Genomic DNA, 19,344 nt, shown 5'->3' on the forward strand with positions numbered 1-19,344 from the left:
AAATGTCTGGATTTCATTTCCTACCTGGCCACTGATCCGTTCCATAACATTAAGTGAGTTGCTTATTGTTAGACCCCAACTCCATCTTGCGCCCAGCGACTAGGGAGATGACGGTCCAATTGCCCATGGATCCTGTTACTCATTATACAGACCGAGCAGGGAGCAAACACCAGCACACATTGCTCACAACAGCTTTATTCAGAATGGAGAAAGCTTTGGATTAGCTCCCAAAAAACAACAAACCGAGGAGCCACCTTGAACAGCAGTTCTTTCCAACATTTATACACCTTGGTTCATACATATTAACATTCACCCCACCTATAACCCTACTTTGGTTCCACCCATTTCTCCTCCCATCTCAAGCTCCATCTCTGTTTACTGTTTGCTTCCTTAGCATGGTATTGCCTATGCATTTCATTCATTTACATGCCTCTCTACTAAAAGCACATATATAAGACTTTGACCCCCATCTTCTTTTGGTCACTTGTGGTTTCTCGCTGGTTGTTGCTGGTTTTCTTGCTGACTTCAGCACCATCTCCAAGGCCATATTTCTGCTTTTGTCTCCTGACACTAGTTGGTCAGCTATTCTATTTTTACTCAACACATCATGCACTTTGCACCCTACCCTCCTGTTAAGAATCGACTTACTTGAGCATTAGTCAAGTTAGTTGCTTTTAATATATATCCAGCCTTGTGACTAACAGCTTTTGCTGAGATACAGGAAAAACTTTTATTCAGCTGCACATACAGCACTCCCAGATTCCATATCATTATCCCAACACCCAAAATCCATATCGTTACCCTAACACTTACTTTGAATTGTGTAGACTGGGATTAATATCTAAAAGCCAGCTGCAATTATAAAGAAGTACTGTAGTATGTCAGCTGGATGAGTGTTTATTGGTGCACACAGTGCCATAATGCTGTGACTTCTACCCCAAAGGAAAGACCCCTGAGTTCTCAGGTGGAAAGTGTTAGTTGTAACAGGACCAGCTGCAGCAGGAATTAAGTAGCCTAATTTGTTTTCTTCCAGGAGTAATTAATACATAAATGGTCCTTTGTTCATTAAATTTGTCCCTACTGTGACTTCCCTGGACATTTCTGCTATTTGTGCTAACTTGCCCATAAACAACAAGGCCAAGTAAAATTGGTGTGATAAATGTATAGTAAAAGCAACAACAAAAAAAAGAAAATGAAAAAAGATGCTACAATGTGAAAGTTGATGTACAGCACTAGTTTGCAGTTGGAATGCCGTGAGACCTTTTCAAGATCAGGTCAGTGATAATTAAATCAGTAAGATTTATATGTGCCTTTGATATGGTTACAAGTAAATTATACCATTATATATCACAGAGTGAAACAATTAAGAATAACTGTCTGAGTAGCTCAATCGGAAAATTCAGTAAAAATTCAGTTTGTAATATTTTTATAACCTGCTTAAATGTAACCTTTCATACATTATTTAAATACAGATTCGAGATGTGTTGCATTCTTCTTTGTAAAAGGATGGCCATAATTTCATTTGACACAAATTGCAGTGATATTACTGTGTTTAAATATGTTTCTAAACTCTTGCACAAATTACTCAGACAATCCTCATGCATCCTGGCTTTAATATTCTACTAATGTAGAGCTGATGGATTAGTCATTTTAATGACAGGCGAAAGCAGTGAAGCCAGAAGATTTAAAATCCTTGAGCAGAATTTCATTACTCCATCATGAAAAAGGATCAAGAACAGTAACAGACATAATTATTTCAGGACTTACTGATTTTTCTCCATCTCTTGCTCATTCCCAGCCTCCTATAAAAAGTCATGCTTTCTTAGGACATTCAGTGCCCTCTTAAATAGAAGAAAGGCAAATTTTTAATATCTAAAGCCAATAAGAATCAAATGATTGCTAAATACTAGAACTAGAAATCTTGCTCTCTTACTGTGTACCATGTAGTTGAAGTCATTAATTCAGAGTAAATGAAGCTTTCAAAGGGAGACCTTCTGCAAATCTGGTCAAGTGTACATGACAAATGTTTTGTCATAAAATTAACAAGAGAAAAATATGAAATGAGCAGGAAGAGTATTTGGTATTTGAAACATCCTTGTATCATTCCTTGCCATTTCTATGCCACTAGTCTTTGCATGTATTTCTCTTTCTAGAATATTTCCTAGCAGGGGCAGATCCCAGGTCCAGGAGGTGTAATGGCTTGATCCCATTTTAGCTGTGCAGCACACCTGCAGTGATCTCTGAGCTCACTACCGTATCAGTTCAGCTCCTGCTGGAGTTACAGGTTCAGCTCTATTCTACTCACAAGGGCTAGGGACAAGAGCTTATTTGATCAGAAATTGGTTTAATCCTGTAACAGAACAGAAGTTCAGTGCATATAAACCAGTTTCAAAATGGCTGAAACTGGTTTAAGATAAACCTGGTTGAATGTTGTCTCAGTTAACTGATTTATGTCAAACCAGTTAATAGAACTTCTGTCCCAGACCCCTTCCTAGTTCAAGTTAAATCAGAGTCCCCCAGCATCCCAGGATGCTTTGCAGTGCTGGGCTGGGCTGGGCTGCGCTGCGCTGCCTGCCTGCTCCAGCAGAGTAAGGTTGGTCCCACCTCTCTGCTCTCTAGCTGGAGCAGTGGGAGCTGGCTGACAAGGGAGTAGGAGTGGGAAACCTGGCTGGGGACACAGTATGATCTGCCTGGCTGGGGTGGAGCAGCTCTTACCAGACTTTTCCCATGAGACCCTAACCAGGGTCTGCCTTGCAGGGGAGCAGCAGCCCCTACTAGCTTCCCTCATCCCCACCCTTGCAGCTTGAGTGGTGGGAGCAGGGCTATGGCCAGATGCCAGTCTGGGCTGACCACCTGAGGCAAAGGGGAGCGGGGAGAGGAGGGTTTAATCCCCCTTCTTATCCCTCTCCCACCAACACGGGACCCCAGCCGGGGTCTCTCTGCAGTCAGGCTTTTCCCCCACTTCACCTTTGAGATAATTACAAGTGAATATACCATTATATATATTGGAGTGAAACAATGCAACTTCAGTCATAAGTTTCTGTAACTAAATCGTAATTAGAATGCCTTAAAGATTGCTAAAAATGCCATCATCAGTTTAATCACAGATACTAAAAAAAAAAATCTCAGCTTTTTAAGTAGGCAAGAGTAAATATTTTGAAGTAAAGGATATAATTTTATATTGGTTGGTCCATAGTATTACCTTCATGAATTACTAAACATTATGATCATAATTACTGCATTTAAAATCCAGTGGATCCTTCCCATTCTTAGATGTGATATTTCTGTTTGTGTTGCTTTAAATATTCTTATTATCTGAAGTGAAGTTTTACATTTCCAAGACGATAGGAATTGTTGAATAAAATGTATGTTAACTATGCTCAGAGAGGGGTAGTTAGACATGTTAGTTTGATGTCAGGTAGAAGGCAAGGTAGACTACCTTATAGACTAACTAAATAAGTTTATATAGCAGGAGTACAAGATTTTGTGAATTTGAATTCAGATGCTGTAAAAGGACAGCATAGAGCAGTGTATAAAGCAGAGTGAGTGCTTTGAATACAAAAGGTTGGAAAAGAGGAGGGAGGGAGAGTTGGAAGGGTGACGGTGACAGTGCTGAGAGGCATACAACCAAAGAAACAGTAGGAACAAAAAGATCAAACTAATCCAGGTAAGAGATAAGAATCCATCCTTTCTGTTTATAAGGTGTGTATCTATCCTGTTAGCTGTGCTGAACTTCAAGGATCAGTTTGAAGGCTGTATATACTTTTGATATCTATACAACAAATACAGTTAGTAAAACTTTGGAAGACTGAAATGATGGTAGGTCCTCCAGTTTGTGCAAAACATCTTGCCATTTATTACCTGTCAGCCTTTTGTGTTGAAGGCTATTTTTTAAATTTTTGCAGTCTTAGAAGCTAAAAATAGAATAAGTTAGATCATCCATTCCATTTTCCAACTTTCCGTTTGTTAGAAAAATGGTTTTCCATGAAGTTCTTTTGATTGCTAACAGCTGCCATTGTAATTGTAGGTTGTTTGTTTTTTTTCAAATATAGCTGATCCTACTGCTCTGGGCTTCATCGTTTCTCCGTGGTCTCTGCTGTTGCTTCCATCTGGCAGTGTGTCATTTACAGATGAAAATGTTTCCCACCAGGACCTGCGAGCATTCACAGCACCAGAGGTTCTACAGAACCAGTCATTGTCATCTCTCTTGGATGTTGAAAAGGTATATAAACTTGTAACTGGGTCAGCAGAAACTTGTTTTATTTATGTAGCAACATACAGCTAAGTTTTCAAAAATGGCTGTAAATGATTCTTTCTTCTGTGGAATTTTGTCTTTTACTGGGGTGAATACTTTTTCTGTACTGGATCTTTTCCCAGTGGGCTGGAGAGTGAAGTGTGTGTGTGTGTGTGTGTGTGTGTGTGTGTGTGTACGTTTTTGCACGTGTTTCTTTGTTGACTTGAAGAGATCTGGTAAGGATTCCCACTAGTTTAGAAAAAGTCCTCTTCCTTTATATAGCTACATGTTAGTTGGTACTTCAGCCTGATGGTATAGCCCTGTGCAGAAGGAAACTGTTGGGGTTAGGAGCATTCTAAAAGCTGCATCTTGAGTTTTGGTGCAGTTTTGTTTCATCCCAAAATTAAATGCTCATTTAATTATTGATGAGCTAGAGCAAAAAAAATCACAATTTGTTTTGAGCCCATTTGTCCTGGGTTCCAAGTCAGCTGTCTGCTCCATGCAGATGTGATGCTTCTGCCCTCAGAAATGCAGGCCCACAGAGAAGTTACAGGACTCCCAAGTGCTCAAAAATTATGAATCAAGTGTCCTTCCATTCTCTCTCCCCTCTCCTCCATACAACGTTTAGAATAATGAGAATAACGAAGTTTGTTTGCTTGGATCACATTTTTCAAGCTTTTCACTACAACCACAAGTGCAAAAACCCCTATTTTTGTAATAAAATAGTAGAGTCTCATGTAGTCACATGACAGGAGTTGGAGCCTAAAACACCAAACATCACTGACTTGCAAGAAATGACAACACTGGATTTGAAGATTTGCACTGTAAGCTCTCTGAGGCAGGGACTGTGTATTAAACTGTATATTTTGTGCAGTACCTATAAGGATGCAGCCTTAATCTGGATTTGTTTCTCTGTTTGCTGTTTCAGTACAAAAATAATATAGTGTTTGTTATAATTAAGGTTGAAAAAAACATTGTCTGGGGTAATATTTTAAACTTTTGCAAAGGGATGTTGACAAAGCAAGCTCTTGAATCTGGGGGAATATATAATAAACAAAACAAAGTATATTGCTAAAGTGAAGTAAGTAGGCGTCAACTCTATCTTTTAATGAAGGGTGACTTTTTCTATGACTCTTAAGTATTCTTTGAAGTACAGTAATATTGCCTAATACTAATTTGTGTTTGGGATTTTATTAAAATATCTATAGATGCAATATCTTTCCTTCCTCTAGTTCCTAACCTGAATTTTGTCTCCTCTACCCTCTGTGTTAAATTAAGGTTGCATTGTATCATGTTTAATTTTCTTTACTTATTTACTAGAGTGTCTGCACAGTGTAACTTAAAAACGATTTCATCTGGTTTTCAAGTCATTTAAACCTCTCTTTTTGCAGTACGATTCATTGACATTTACCAAATTAGTTTGAATGGGAATCTTTTTTGTTTTTAGCTCTTGTTCTGGAATTGTGTCATGTCTGAAAAGTGCTGAAACCAAAACAGACCCCTTGTTTGTTATGGGTTTTAAAACACAATAACAGGGTTGCTTTAGTCTCTGGGTTATGACTTCATTTCTGCTAACCCAAGGAAATGATGTGTTCAGCAATGAATATCAGCCAGCTAGCTAGTCAGATGATGAATGCTCTATTGATTCCAAGTTGCTCACTAAATTTGAACAAAAAAAGCATCAATATTTAATTATAGCTTTATTAAAAATGCGGAATGACAAATCACTCGAGAAATAATATATGATGAATTTGAGATATGAATTTAGTTTTGCTTCTGTTTTGTGGAAACTGTTCAAAATAGTTTGATAAAAAACATAACTGTAAAAATTGTTAATAATTTCCATAATTTTGCAGGTTTAGAGTATCTTCAATTTCTAGTGAAGGTTATATTTTATCTTTCTCAAATAGTGCAACATGCTATAGAATATATACCATTTATTTTATATGATACTATTATTAACCTAATTCTAATCTGCTGTTGTCAGAACAGCTTTTAAATAGGTGTTTTCAATCTAATTTTTATGTGTTTTGATGTTATCTCATGCATTGATATAATGCTATCCAAACCTCAACCAGTGATAATCATATAAGTACTGTGGTGTGGGATTTTTTTGTCCTCCAAAACATCTGGAACTACATATGCCTATCAAACCATAATGAACAGTTAGAAAAAAGTATAAAATATTTGTGTACAAAAATGTTAAGTACGATCATGAAACCAATCTAGGTATCTGGTTTCAAAGTTAAACTGTATTACATAGGAATAAGTGAATTTTGTTTTTACATTGCCTTTCTATACTGTGAAGGAGTTTACTCACCATATATGTCACCCGTATTTTTAAAATATTTTTACAGGGGTTGTAGGTAATGTGGGAGCTCGATGCCAAATTATATAGGACTGAATTAAGCACAGGCTCAGACCTGTTCAATTTAAAACTTTTATTGTTTCACAAAGTCATAAACTAAAGGAGGTCTGTTGGTTCACGAGGTTCCCAAATCAAGCCCTTGCTCTCTAACCCGGAGGCTAGGTGCGGCTGCCTGATTCAGTAGTCTCAGAACTGGTCAACAGCTCATTTAAAAGGAGTCCCTTATCTTTTTTTAGGCAAAAGATACAAAACTGTCCCCATGGTGAAAGTGAGGCATCTAACATAACTTTACTATTAGTTATATATGATAACACTTATACATATGCATTTTCTAATTCTTACTTCTATTGGTTATTTAGTTAACTTATCTATATTATAATATCAGGTGATACGCTTTGTATTATAATCATTACGCTTCTTATGTTAGTTCTTAATGACCTTTATATTTCTTATGCTAATTTTCTATAACCTAAATACATTATTCATTTATATGTTTTGCTGGTTTTTGCAGGGTTAAAATGTCAAAACTGACATAATATGCGGTTGTTTTTTCGTCATTGCGGTTTAGCCATGCAGTTTCCTATTCTTAACAATGTAAGCAGCATGTCTGCTATTTTTATCATTTGTTTAAAGGTCAGAAGTTCAGTATTTTCATCTAAGGGTCAGAAAGTGATTACCAGAATGTCAATAGCTGACTCCTCAACCTCCTTGAAGCATTCTGGGAGTTTTAGTGCATTTTTTTTAATGCTAGGCCTTACTTAGCATAAGCACTCTCTCACAGGTAATAGGTTGTGAAATATATAGTATTTCAGCAAAATTTCATGTCTACACTTCTTCCTATAAGTTTCCTAGCTTCAAGACTATGGGCTAAGCAGGGATGAGGACACTCCTCCATCCCTCCTGTTATGAAGCTGGGCCAGCAGGTGGAAACAAATGCAAAAGCTATTAAAAAGAGATCATAAAAGATGGAGCCATGAGGAGGGCACTGTTCTGGGGGAGAGAGGAAGACAGAGGCTTAAAATGAAATTTTCCTGGGTGGCCTGAGAGAGGGGGGAAGTCAGTGCTTTCCTCCACATGTAGTCACGTACCTGCACGCAAGCTTCCTGAACAAGGGCTCCTATGGTGGCATGGTCTCCCTAAAGGCTGCCCTTCTGGCACCCCACTCTGAATCAATGCCATGCTTGGGACCTACCCTCCTCCACACCCAAGTTCTGTTACTGGAGGGACAGTCCTAGTTTGGGGCCCCTGTTCCCAGTGCCACAATTCAGGCCTCCCTTCCTCCTGAAAGAATCTACCTTCTGAGTACAGGACACTTCTTTTTATGCGGGAGTTCGGTTGGGTTGGATCCTGATATATCGAAGTATGTAGGCTCGTCCATTAATAGTATGAGAGAGCTTTGTGCCTTTCTGGCCAGGATACAGGTATCTGCTAGAGTCTTATAAGGCTGGTCCTGCTGGTATGGGAGAATCATGCAGCACTCTAGGTATAATACATAGGATCAGTTTTGTGCTTTGATATGTACCTTGTGGGCTAATTGGAGCAGAGACTTAAAAGTCTTACTGATGGAACAGAGTTTGGACTGAAGTGCTGTCCACGTTTGCCACATTTGTCTGGTTGTCCTCTGTCCTCTACTGATATGAAACCCAACACCTTTATGTCCTCTATTTTTCATAGAGGCATCCGGTTTCATATCAGAGGTCAGAGTAGCAGAAAACCGGAATGTCCTCTATGATGACCACCCTAGCAGCTAAGGGATTCCAATTGAAAAATATAGTAGGTAAAGGCTGAAAAACAAGGATTTCTTCCAGCTCCCTTCTCACCTAGCTTTCAAATATGGGATGGACAAGTAATTGAGCTAAATTCATGCTCCTCTACAATGGTACAACCAAGACACGGCTGAACATCACTTTTCTCACAGATTGGACATCAGCTGTAGTATTTCAATCATGTTGTTTGCAGTGGCATTCCATTGCTCAAAATACATAAAGGAGGACTACTTGATACGTGAAAGCAGATTGGCTCTTATGTATTGTTTTCTGTGTAGTAGTTCAAATTGTGTCTCAACTGCTTCTAGGTAGTACAGCACCACTAAATCCAATGATCATTCAATAAGAACTTGAAATCAAAAGATGTTACATGGATTTAACAGAAGGTGAAATTGGGCCCACTGTCTCCTCCTTAAGAATGATTTCCAAGGCCTCCTCTACATTGCCCACTTCAATTTTCTTACATATTTTTTCTTTTTTTTAGAATACATATTTTTCTTTAATTTTTTCTGCATTCCATAATCTCTCTTTCCGTGTATAGCTCAGATATGAGATGTTCCCTTGACTGTTCTATTAGCCAGTTGAACTAAACTGTCTATGATGATTATGTCAGCAGTATTAGTTGAATCACAGACTCATATCAGTGGAGTCCTTTGTGTAGTGCTATGCATGACTCATGCACTGGGTGTTGAAGCCATACCCTCCCTATGATTAATTAGAGGAAGTTTAAGACTATAGTATTCTTCTTGTACAGATAACTTTTTATATGAATAAATGTAATTACATTTTAAAAAATTACGAAGTAAGAAATCCAAATAAATATATTCTCTTTGAGTCTCCTCAGTACCTGTCATTACTGTGTATTACTATCACTACAACCATTAGTGCTAAATTGAAGAGAATGAATAAAAGAAATATATTTAATTTATTTTGTCATGAAAGACTGAAAATATTTCTATGGTTTATTTTAATTAAAGGCTTTTGCTTATTACACCGTGTTCAGATATCCAATATTTTCATTTTTTAAAAACAAATACGCTTACTGGAAATTCTGAGAGAAAAACATAGATTCCATCTACACGTAATGCATAAGGCTTGGTTAACCAGTTTATCATGCCTTGAGTGGTCAGTCGGCCACACGTTCATTCAGTTAACAGAGTGAATTAATTAATTCAGCTAATATAGTGATAAAAAGAGGAATAAGCTACAAAGTTATTCCTCAAAAAATGTGGAAAAACTTTGTAGCTACTTCCTATCATGCCATAAATTTAACGTGTTGCCAGGGGACCCTGTAGTGGGAGCCCCATCAGCTGACAGGGCTCTGAGCCATGGGGGCACCCATACACCCCCACACCTGGAAATCCCTAGCTTAGGCAGTTTCCTAGCAGTGGGTATGCTCTGTGCTTCCCCATGGTTGGGAGACAGCGGTTGATGCAGGCTTCCAGCTACAGAGGTGCCTCATGCACCCCTGCGGCTGGGAGACCACAGTTGATGCTGTCTCCTAGCCATGGGGGTGCTTCAGGTGTGATCTGTCTGCTGTGGGGGCCTTTGGGGCATGCCAGGGGCTGGGAGCCTGGGTCAGCTGAGGGGCTTCTAGCTGTAGGAGTACATGGTGAACCCTCACAGCTGGGAGCCCCATTACCCAAGAGGGCTCCCAGCCTCAGGAGCTTGCTTCTCGGTAGTGCAGGGAACCCAGGACCCCCCTGCACCAGCAATAAGGCATGATGGGATCTGATTTGCAATCCTACACTTGCATCTCTTGCCACTACCTAGCTGACAATAGGCTACTAATTATTTTTGTCAGACCTCTGTGGCAGGATGAATATGTAGGTGGTTTGGGGTTTTTTAGCAAATTGGTTAGTGCTGATAGAAACATAACTGCAACACCAACGCAGTGCAATTAATAAAGTATTGCACTTTGTGGTGTGGCTGGACACCACCCATGAGACTAGTTGTAGGAGAGGCTCTTTGAAGTGGTTTGCTGTAGTACTGTGTAAGCTTTTATTTTCCTTTAGCATTTATGTTCAAAACTGTTACTTAACAGTGAAATGAAGGGGGCTACCAATTTCACTCCTATTTATTATCCAAATCAGGCTTCTTAACATAATACTTTCACTGGTCCAAGTGCTTGGTATATGTTGTTGTATTTATTTATTTACTTCATTTGTCTGCCATTCTCAGCAAAAAAGGGCCTAGGGTGACTTACAGTTTTTAAAAAAAGGCAAATTGTAAAAACAGATAAAACGTTAAAAATATTAATTGATAAAACAACCCCAAACAATACCCCAAAATGTAATCCTACGTGCTAGAAATCAGTGTCTTGTAGTGCTTCTGGAAGATGTCCAAACTCTGGCTCTGGAAGACCTGAGGACAGAGGGAGCTGAAAGAACCACTGAGGAGAACTTCCCATGTGTTTTCACCAAACAGACATGGTGCACGAATGGAACGTGCAGAGTGGGTGCTCTCAGCTGAGCTTGAGGACTGTGATGGAACATAAGGGTGGAGTCAGTCTCCCAGGTACATCGGGCCCAGAATACCAGTCCTGGGAGCCAGTTCAGACTCTGGAGTACTGGAGTAATATGTTCCTGGTGAACACCCTATCAGAAGTCAAGCCACTACATTCTGCACCAGCTGCAGCTTCTGCTTAGCCCCAAAAGAAGCCCTACAAAGAGTGCATTAGTAAGATCAATGGGGTGCAGTTTCCCCAGGCAATCTCAAGGCAAAAATTGTCAACCAATGCCATGAGTGCAGTTTCTGTACTATGTCCAAGATGAAAGCCAGATTCACAGGGGTACAATAATCCAATAACATCCAGATGTGCCTGGAGCTGCAGGCATCCATCTGTACAATGACCTGCTCCAAGAATGGGAGGCTGGAAATGGAAATCTCTCTGGTTAGAGATGGCCTGGATTTATCAGTCCATTCATGATTTAGAATGCTGATTTTATAAGTCAAGAAATTTTCAATAAGAATATCTAAAATATTGAATAATTCTATACCTATGATTATGCTACAGAATTGTGTATTGAAAACTGGACAAATAATAGCAAATGTAACTAATGTATCTTTTTCATGGGATTCTCCGAAATACCTTCTGTTGGGTTTTTTTTGTATCTATTCTCTCTAGTATAGCCCTCACCCCGCCTTTCCCTTTTCAATATGTCTGCAGTCAATGGAACAAATACATGCAACCACAGGCATCCCCTGCAACAGAATTATCACAGTGCACAATAGATAAAGAAACATCCTCCCATTTAAGGTGTCGCTAATGGTGACTACCTTTTAGTTGCAGCAACATTTTTGGCCAGCTGGAGTGCAATAGCAAGCTAGGACATCTGTTTGCTCACAACTGATGTTACCATAAACAAATTTATGGCAGCACAATGGCAAGATCTGTGTGCACCCTAGGTGAAATGTTGAAATGATAGCTTTGTGTATGTCTGAAAGTCCACTGACTTATCTTTCATAACATAGCTCCCTCAGTTTCTTAACCTCTGGTTGCCACTTTCAGACTTCAGGAAGACACAACACTCAAAAATCCTTGAGGTGTTGCAATGTTCTTGATGCATTTCAGAATGTATCAGGTGACTGTGCCATAAAATCTTTTTGTCATCTTATCTATGCATACTTGGGTTTTATCTCAAATGAGGCTAAAAGTCAGATGGGAAAGGAAGACCACTGAGAAGACCTTGCAACTGTTTCCTCAAAGGATTTGCTACTCGAATTGTAATGACAGGGGAGAGAGAGAACTACCTGAAAGTTCTCTGAGGCAACTGAGTATGGAACTGAGCCTGACTTTCAAAAAAGCATGTGTGCAAAAAGATCACCCCATTTCTGACTACTAAAGTCATTGTGCCCCTTTTAAAGATATACTATTCACATTTCCAGTCTTGTTTCCCTCATTGAGCTGACAGATGGGTTGTGTTTTATTACAGGTTCATGTTTATTCTCTTGGAATGACTCTTTACTGGGGAGCTGACCATGAAGTCCCTCAAAGCCAAGTAAGTATTTTTTTAACTTTCCCTGCAAATGTTTTAAATGTTTTTAACTGAATTGTTTGATCATCTCTAAAAGCAATAACCATAGCAGGGCAAAGTATACCCATGGGGCACTGAACAGCAGGAAGGTTTTTTTCCAGCATCTGGATTTTTGTAATTTATATGACTACAAGGTATTTGTGAGAGAGAGAAGTTTCAGTAGAATTTAGGGGGCCATTACCTAAGAGAGTAGTCCCAGTAATATTTGTAGGGCTATATTTGTAAATGTGGGCTGAGGTCAGGGTACTAGGACACTAACCTATGAGACACAGACAATCTATACCTTTGGGGTCTTTAAGAGGAGGCTGGACAATCCCCAACCTTGGGGGTCTTTAAGAGGAGACTGGACAAGCACCTGGCTGGGGTCATCTGACCCCAGTACTCTTTCCTGCCCAGGGCAGGGGGTCAGACTTGATCTATTGAGGTCCCTTCCGACCCTAACAACTATGAAACTGTGTAACATTTTTGCAGTCGATGGAAGTTGGAGTTTCAGAACTGGGACTAAATAGGTAGGATGAGAGGTAAGATAAGTCATTCCTTCCTGATTCCTTCCTGATTATAGGAAGTAAAGCTGAAACAAAGAATTCAAATATTTGTGTACCTAAAGGTAAGCTTACTAGAGTTTAAGGGCTATAATAAGAGCCTAGAGTATTGTATTCTATGTTATTCAGATGGAGAATTTGTCATGAAATTCATCCTTAACTTTACTGTTGTGTTCCAGAATCTAAACACCTGTTAAAAAAACACAAAACAAAACAAAAAATCCAAGCAAACCCTTACCTAGAAGTACTAAACATTGTTAAAAAAGAATGATGTTTCCAAGTATGAACTTTTAACTGGGTGCATCTACAAATCCAGTTCACTGCAAAGTTGACTAATTAGTTCTGCAGTAAAGCATCACAATTTACACACACATCCGTATTAGGGCTCAGTAAATTAACTTTGCTGTAGGATAGTAATGTCTGGGGCAAGTAGTATACTACAGTGGAGTAATTATGTGCACTCAAATGAACATGTAAACTGTGACCAGGGCTGGCTGGGGCATAACGGTGCTACAGTCCAGGGGCTGCCTGCTCCTGCACAGTAGCACCCTTGTGCCCCAGCCAGCCCTTCTGCCATCCAACACTGCCACTTGCAGCCTGGGGCTGACCCCTGTGCCCGCCCTCACCCCCATCCCCCTCCCGGTTATCTGCCAGCCCAGGGCTACTGCACCCCAGTTGGAATTGCTGTGGTCCCAGGCATATCTGTAAATCTGAAGATAGTTGTAAGAGGTCATTCATTACAATAAATTACTAACTCTGAAGTCTGACAAGGACATTTTATGTGAACTGTTGATCAGTTCAGTTGAATTATTCAGTGAATGTTACTCATTACATAATTCTAAATTACTTTCTATACTTAATTAGGTGTTAAAAGCCATCACTTGGCTACCAAAAACTCCAGCTTCTGGCATTTCAGCATCTGTGAAGCAATTATTCATTGATCACATAAAAACTTGGTATACTGAAAATCAAAAAGTAGGACAGCATACAATAAATTGCATTTGGTATCAGTATATCACAGAAGATTTATTGTCCTTGATATCAGCCTATGTAAAACAAAGGGATAATTGTACTGACTTTGCTGAATGAAACATGGAATGAATTATGCCCCATCATTTAATGCATTAAATGACACATGAATAGCACTGCTGTCATTTGTTTTTAAATATACATTGAAGTTTCAGCAAGATTTCCTTTAATAGCACCACAGTGCTGCTGACATCATGAAGGGTTAAAGATTCTAAAGTAATTTAATTATGTCTGTGTGTGTTTGTGTTAAGTGTGCATGTGTATTGTGTAAGTGTGTGTGCACAAGCTCATTGTGTGAAATGTACCTTATAAAATCATTACTGGTAACTTGCTTAAGAAGAAACTATCTCTTATGCTCTGTTTTTCCCTGATACAGTTTCTGCAAACCTGGGGTTGGCACATTTGAATGAATTTGTTGCACAGCTTCCCATAAAGGGAAGGTATTTGCTCAAATAGGGAGTGGATTCCTTTGCCATGGGCTCCAGAGCAGCTGTAAACACAGTTGCAAGACTGGGTAGAGCTTAACAAGATTTCTCAGTTAAGATATTCCATATACAGTGTGCACACCTGATGGGACTCTTTAACTCACTTCTGGGAAGATTTAGTCTTTAACACACGACTCATCATCTTCATGAACCCTTTCATTCTTAAAAACTTTAACAGACAGTATCTGAAATGATTGAAAATAAGGAGCCTCTGTCCAAAAAGAACTTTCAAGCTGCTTACAAACATGAAAAAAACAAAACAAAACAGCGCTTTACTTTCAGCTTGGTGTGCCCCTGCACCAAGCACAGCACATGCCCACAAGAAGCATTGTATTAGTTTTGACCCGACTTGCCCAACATCTGTATAGATCAGGCACTTCAGCAGGGCTTTTGGGCACTATTATTTAATAGCTGATTGAATAGCTGATGTATAAATATTATAGTCTGAGCCTTACTCCTGGTCAAAGAAAAAAAATTCAGCACAGAATTTTTATATATATATATATATATATTCCAAAGTAAATGGTAAAAAACTGTTAATGTAATGTCATGGCTGAGAAATTAAAGGGAGACTTGAAAGTCCAAATGTCAGTTGAATGCCCTATTTCTAATGATTTTTTAAAAAGGGGTCTTGGGGGTTCTGCTTCCCTTGGGCAGGAAAGCATCTACACATTGACAGCCAGATGACCTGTGCCTATGCTAAGGCCATTGTTGAGACAGGAGGCTTGACCATCTATTTTGTAATTGTAGAAGCAAGGATAATTTGGTTAGCATGGAAAAATATGGTATGTTCTGATGAGTTTCACCCAGATGTTAGTCCTGCTGTTTTCATGAATATAGCCCTTTGGGTTGTTTACATGTTGTCATTGTCAGCTCTTTAATGACAGCATCAGTATGTTCTGTAGCTACTAGAATATTTTGGAGGGAAAAAATTATTGAATTATTAACAGTATTTCCATTGTATCTAGAGACTTTGACAGAGATGTCTTTATATGGAAGGTGATATTGCCAGTAAAAGGTGTTTCTTGTATCAAAAGCCTACCAGACTAAATAAAACAGACAAAGGGGGATTAATTAATTATTATAAACTGCATTATATGTGGCATAAATTGAGGCTTAGAAAGAGAGTGATTTGCCCCAGGTTGCACTAGAATTGAGACCAGACTTAGGAACTGAACCTATGTTTCCAATTGGCAGTTCCATAGACATAAAACTAAAAACAAAATCTTTCCTTCAGTGTGCGTGTTTTGCAAATAATGAAAGTGTCCAGATTGTGGCTAGCTTTATGCAGGTGTACAGATTGGGGAAAGAAGCAGCAAAGAACTCCCAACTCTTTAGTTCTGTGACTGCCCACAATCCCATCTTTTTGGTTCTGAATGGCTAGAATTTGAAGAGCCTAGTGCTCAGAAATGGTACTGGATTCCACAGATGATGAGACTGTGGCTGTGCTTCTGCAGTGGCTCATCTGCTCCTCTGTGCCTTCAGGGACGTACATGGCTGTGTAGCAGTTCTGGAGCCCTTGTACTGTCATGCTGGCTGTGTTTTATACTGTAGGTCTACCAGTGTTCATGGTGGTTTTCCACCTCTTCCTCTGTGCGTATGTTTCCTGAAACAGTAATGCCAACCAGTGTGCTTAAATGTCAAAATCCTGTGTTAATAAAATCAGTATGTTAAATCAGGGTGTTAATGAATCGATTTTGTACTGAGATATAAAAAACAAAAACTGGAAAAACTGTGATAACTTAATGTGTTGGTAAGAAGTAATGCATGACAGGGCATGCAACGCTAAGATAACCACCCACTCTGGGTGCGTAGGGAGGCACAGGGCTGAAGTCCAAGTGCTTGTGGCATCTGGGAAGAGGTGTTATCAATGACTAGTGCATGTCCTGGAGAATATTATTCCACTTAAATTATTACAGGATTGACTGAGGGGGAAAATGGCTAAATATCTCACAACCATATGTGTGTTATCTCATAATTGCAAGGTTTCACTTCTTAGCCAGACATTTTTTTCCCTCAGTGCCTTCTTCCTAATACTGATGTACTCTAATATCTTCCTAGACTATGGAAGTGCAAATGCCTTTGAAGTAAAACTTTGGAGGCCTAATTTAAATATTTATGGAAGCCTCTAAAGTACATTTATTTGTCAGGGCTCACAAACAAATTTTGTAGTACTTGCTCATAAAGTACCTTATGGTTAGCAGTTAAAATGAGGATGGCATTTAGTCTTACTCAAGGTTGTCAAAGCATTTGAAAAATCATAATTAGCCCTTACAACTTTGAGATAAGAAATGATTAAACTCACTTTGATAGGCTGTGTGACTAGCCCAAGATCAGACATGTCAGTGACAGAGCTAGGAATTAAATTAGAGTCCTAAATTTCAGTCCCCCAAACTGTAATCAGCAGATCATTCTGTCTTCCCCATCTCTGAGATTATTTTTAGATTGATTATATTGCACCACAGTGACAGGGAAAAAAAGTCTCAGTGACACTCATTTGAAGATTTTGAAAACAGAATCCATCGTATGTATCATTAAGTATGTGTATGATTCATAAATGCTAAATGTTTAACAGTGTTTCTTCTTTGTCTATTTTATAATCAGCCCATCAAGCTCGGAGACCATCTAAACAGCATACTGCTTGGCCTATGTGAAGATGCCATTTATTCCCGTCTGTCTGTACGAACTGTTCTGGATGCCTGCAGTGCCCATATAAGAAACAGTAATTGCGCACCTTCTTTCTCATATGTGAAACAGTTGGTTAAACTAGTTCTGGGAAGCCTGTCTGCGGTAAGTGTTTACAAGCCATTGAGCAATAACTTGGATCTGCACATAGTGAAGAATTTAGTTCAAAGTCTTTATGCTGCTTGTTCTTTATTCTCTCCATTTTGCTTAATGGGACACTCAACCAAAAAAACTTTCCCTTCTGTTCAAATATTTTTACCTATTTTTTAAACAAGTAACATCTGCAAAAAAAAAAAAATTGAAATATTAAAACAGTAATTTTTCTGGTTTTTCTCTTGTTTTTGTGAGATTGTGCATTCAGCAGTGCTTTTGGGGCAGTCCATTTCACTGTTTCTCCAGGAAAGTTGTTTTCTTTTTTCTTCTACATAACCTTGTGATCATATGGAGAAATATTATTTGAAAAATTAGAAATTATATTGTAAAACAACAAAAATTCCAGGGGATGCTCAAGGGCAGGCATGTACCTCAAACAATATTTAAGTCTTTTTTTTTTAATTGACAGGATTTTCCTTTTAAATTTTAACTTGAATTTTGGAAAGTTGAAGGAAAAGAGGAATCTTATCTTACCAGGCATCCATTTAAATTCTTCTTGGGCTCTACTGAGCTGTCAGCCATTATTACTATGAAGGGACTATATTATATAATGATGACAAACATACTAAATTATTTTCAGATGTGAGTGAAACCACATTAACTAGTTTCACAAAGTTACCATTCCTGACTGGCAACCTCTCCCTTCACTGTTGCATTAGTGCATACTCATAGGATGGTTAAATAATTTTAGGATTCTGAATACAAATGGAGCTCATTAACTATTGATGATATCAACTTTATTTCTAATTTTCATTTCATCCTTTTTTAATTCATGAAAGCCCCTGTTTTGTCTCACTTCAGTAATAGAGGGGATGATTATTGAGATTTGGCTAATTCTGTTTTCTTCTGTGAATCAACATCCCTTACCATTTGTCTGAACTGAGCCTTATTTCAATCATTCACATCCCTATTTCATCCATGTATTGGAATAACTATGATAACATTATCTACAGCAGAGGTGTCCAACCTTTTTGTGAATGTGGGGCCGGATGACGAACTTTTTATCATCCAGTGGGCTGGCGAGCCATATTCAAAGACATCACAGGAAGTGGTATCACAGCAGGAAGTGATGTAGCTGGCGAGCCATATTCAAAGACCTCACAGGAAGTGGTATCACAGCAGGAAGTGATGTAACATGACCTTTCACACCAATGAAGTTGCAGGAAGTGACAATGAAATGGGTCTGGAAATGTGTAAAATCCAAAATAAAAACAATATAGAAGCAAGAATGAAATAATACCAAACACTTGACTAAAATAAACACTTTTGCTTCTACTCTCTTCTCAATGAATGAAAGAAGCATAATGCAAGTCGACAGATCAAATGTGGAAAAGATATCACCCAGAGTGGAAACTAATCAAAGCAACAAAATATGGGCATTTTTGAGAATAATCTTCAAGAAGATTTACTTTTATCGCATTAATAACTTGTTAGTAACACATCCGGTACACAGTGTAAAAACAGTGTATACAAGTCTACTCTTATTAACTTTCTGAAAACTACAATGAACACTGATTTCTTTAGTGTGATACCTGGCATTGTTTTTGCTTGCGCGAGTTGTCAATATCTACTGGCACACTTGATGTGGCGATGCGGAGTATTCCAGATAAATGTTCATCTGTCAAAAGTGATCTTGATTTTGTTTTTATGTTCTTCATTCTTGAGAAAAGCTGTTCACAGCATTACGTGCTGCCAAACAGTGCAATGAACCAAAGTGCATGATTCAATAGATTTGGGAAAGAGTGCCATGTAATACATTGACTATAAAATATCAGTAGGTTATGTTCTGCAAAAGTTCTCTTCACAGCACCGTTATTTTGGATGTCGATTAGTTCCATTTGGAACGTGTCAGGAGCATCGGTGTATCTGTTCCAAATGGATCTGCAAACAGCTTCAACTCATTGCTGTGTTACCTGAAATCCGCAAATCTTTCTTTGAATTCATCCAGCAGAAGGCCGATCAGTGCAGAATACTTGTCATGGTTCACAGTCTCAGCACATCTTGTTAATAGTGCTGTGAAATGGTTGACATTCTTTTTATTCAAC

General features: G+C 38.7%; 1 protein-coding gene across 6 annotated transcripts in view; it reads left to right on the top strand.

Moving 5' to 3' along the window:
• The window catches only part of PTPN13 (protein tyrosine phosphatase non-receptor type 13), a 238,727-nt gene that overhangs the window by 77,208 nt on the left and 142,175 nt on the right, over positions 1-19,344 (top strand). For all 6 annotated transcript variants that reach the window (XM_090037019.1, XM_090037020.1, XM_090037021.1 and 3 more), the window contains 3 exons: positions 4,053-4,222; positions 12,304-12,369; positions 17,066-17,251. In XM_090037019.1, the coding sequence (XP_089893145.1) occupies positions 4,053-4,222; positions 12,304-12,369; positions 17,066-17,251 (422 nt within the window). The remainder of the gene's footprint in view (positions 1-4,052; positions 4,223-12,303; positions 12,370-17,065; positions 17,252-19,344) is intronic.

The sequence above is a fragment of the Crocodylus siamensis genome, chromosome 2, assembly GCF_052110815.1.
Source record: "Crocodylus siamensis isolate JL-2025a chromosome 2, ASM5211081v1, whole genome shotgun sequence".
Taxonomy (NCBI): Eukaryota; Metazoa; Chordata; order Crocodylia; family Crocodylidae; genus Crocodylus; species Crocodylus siamensis.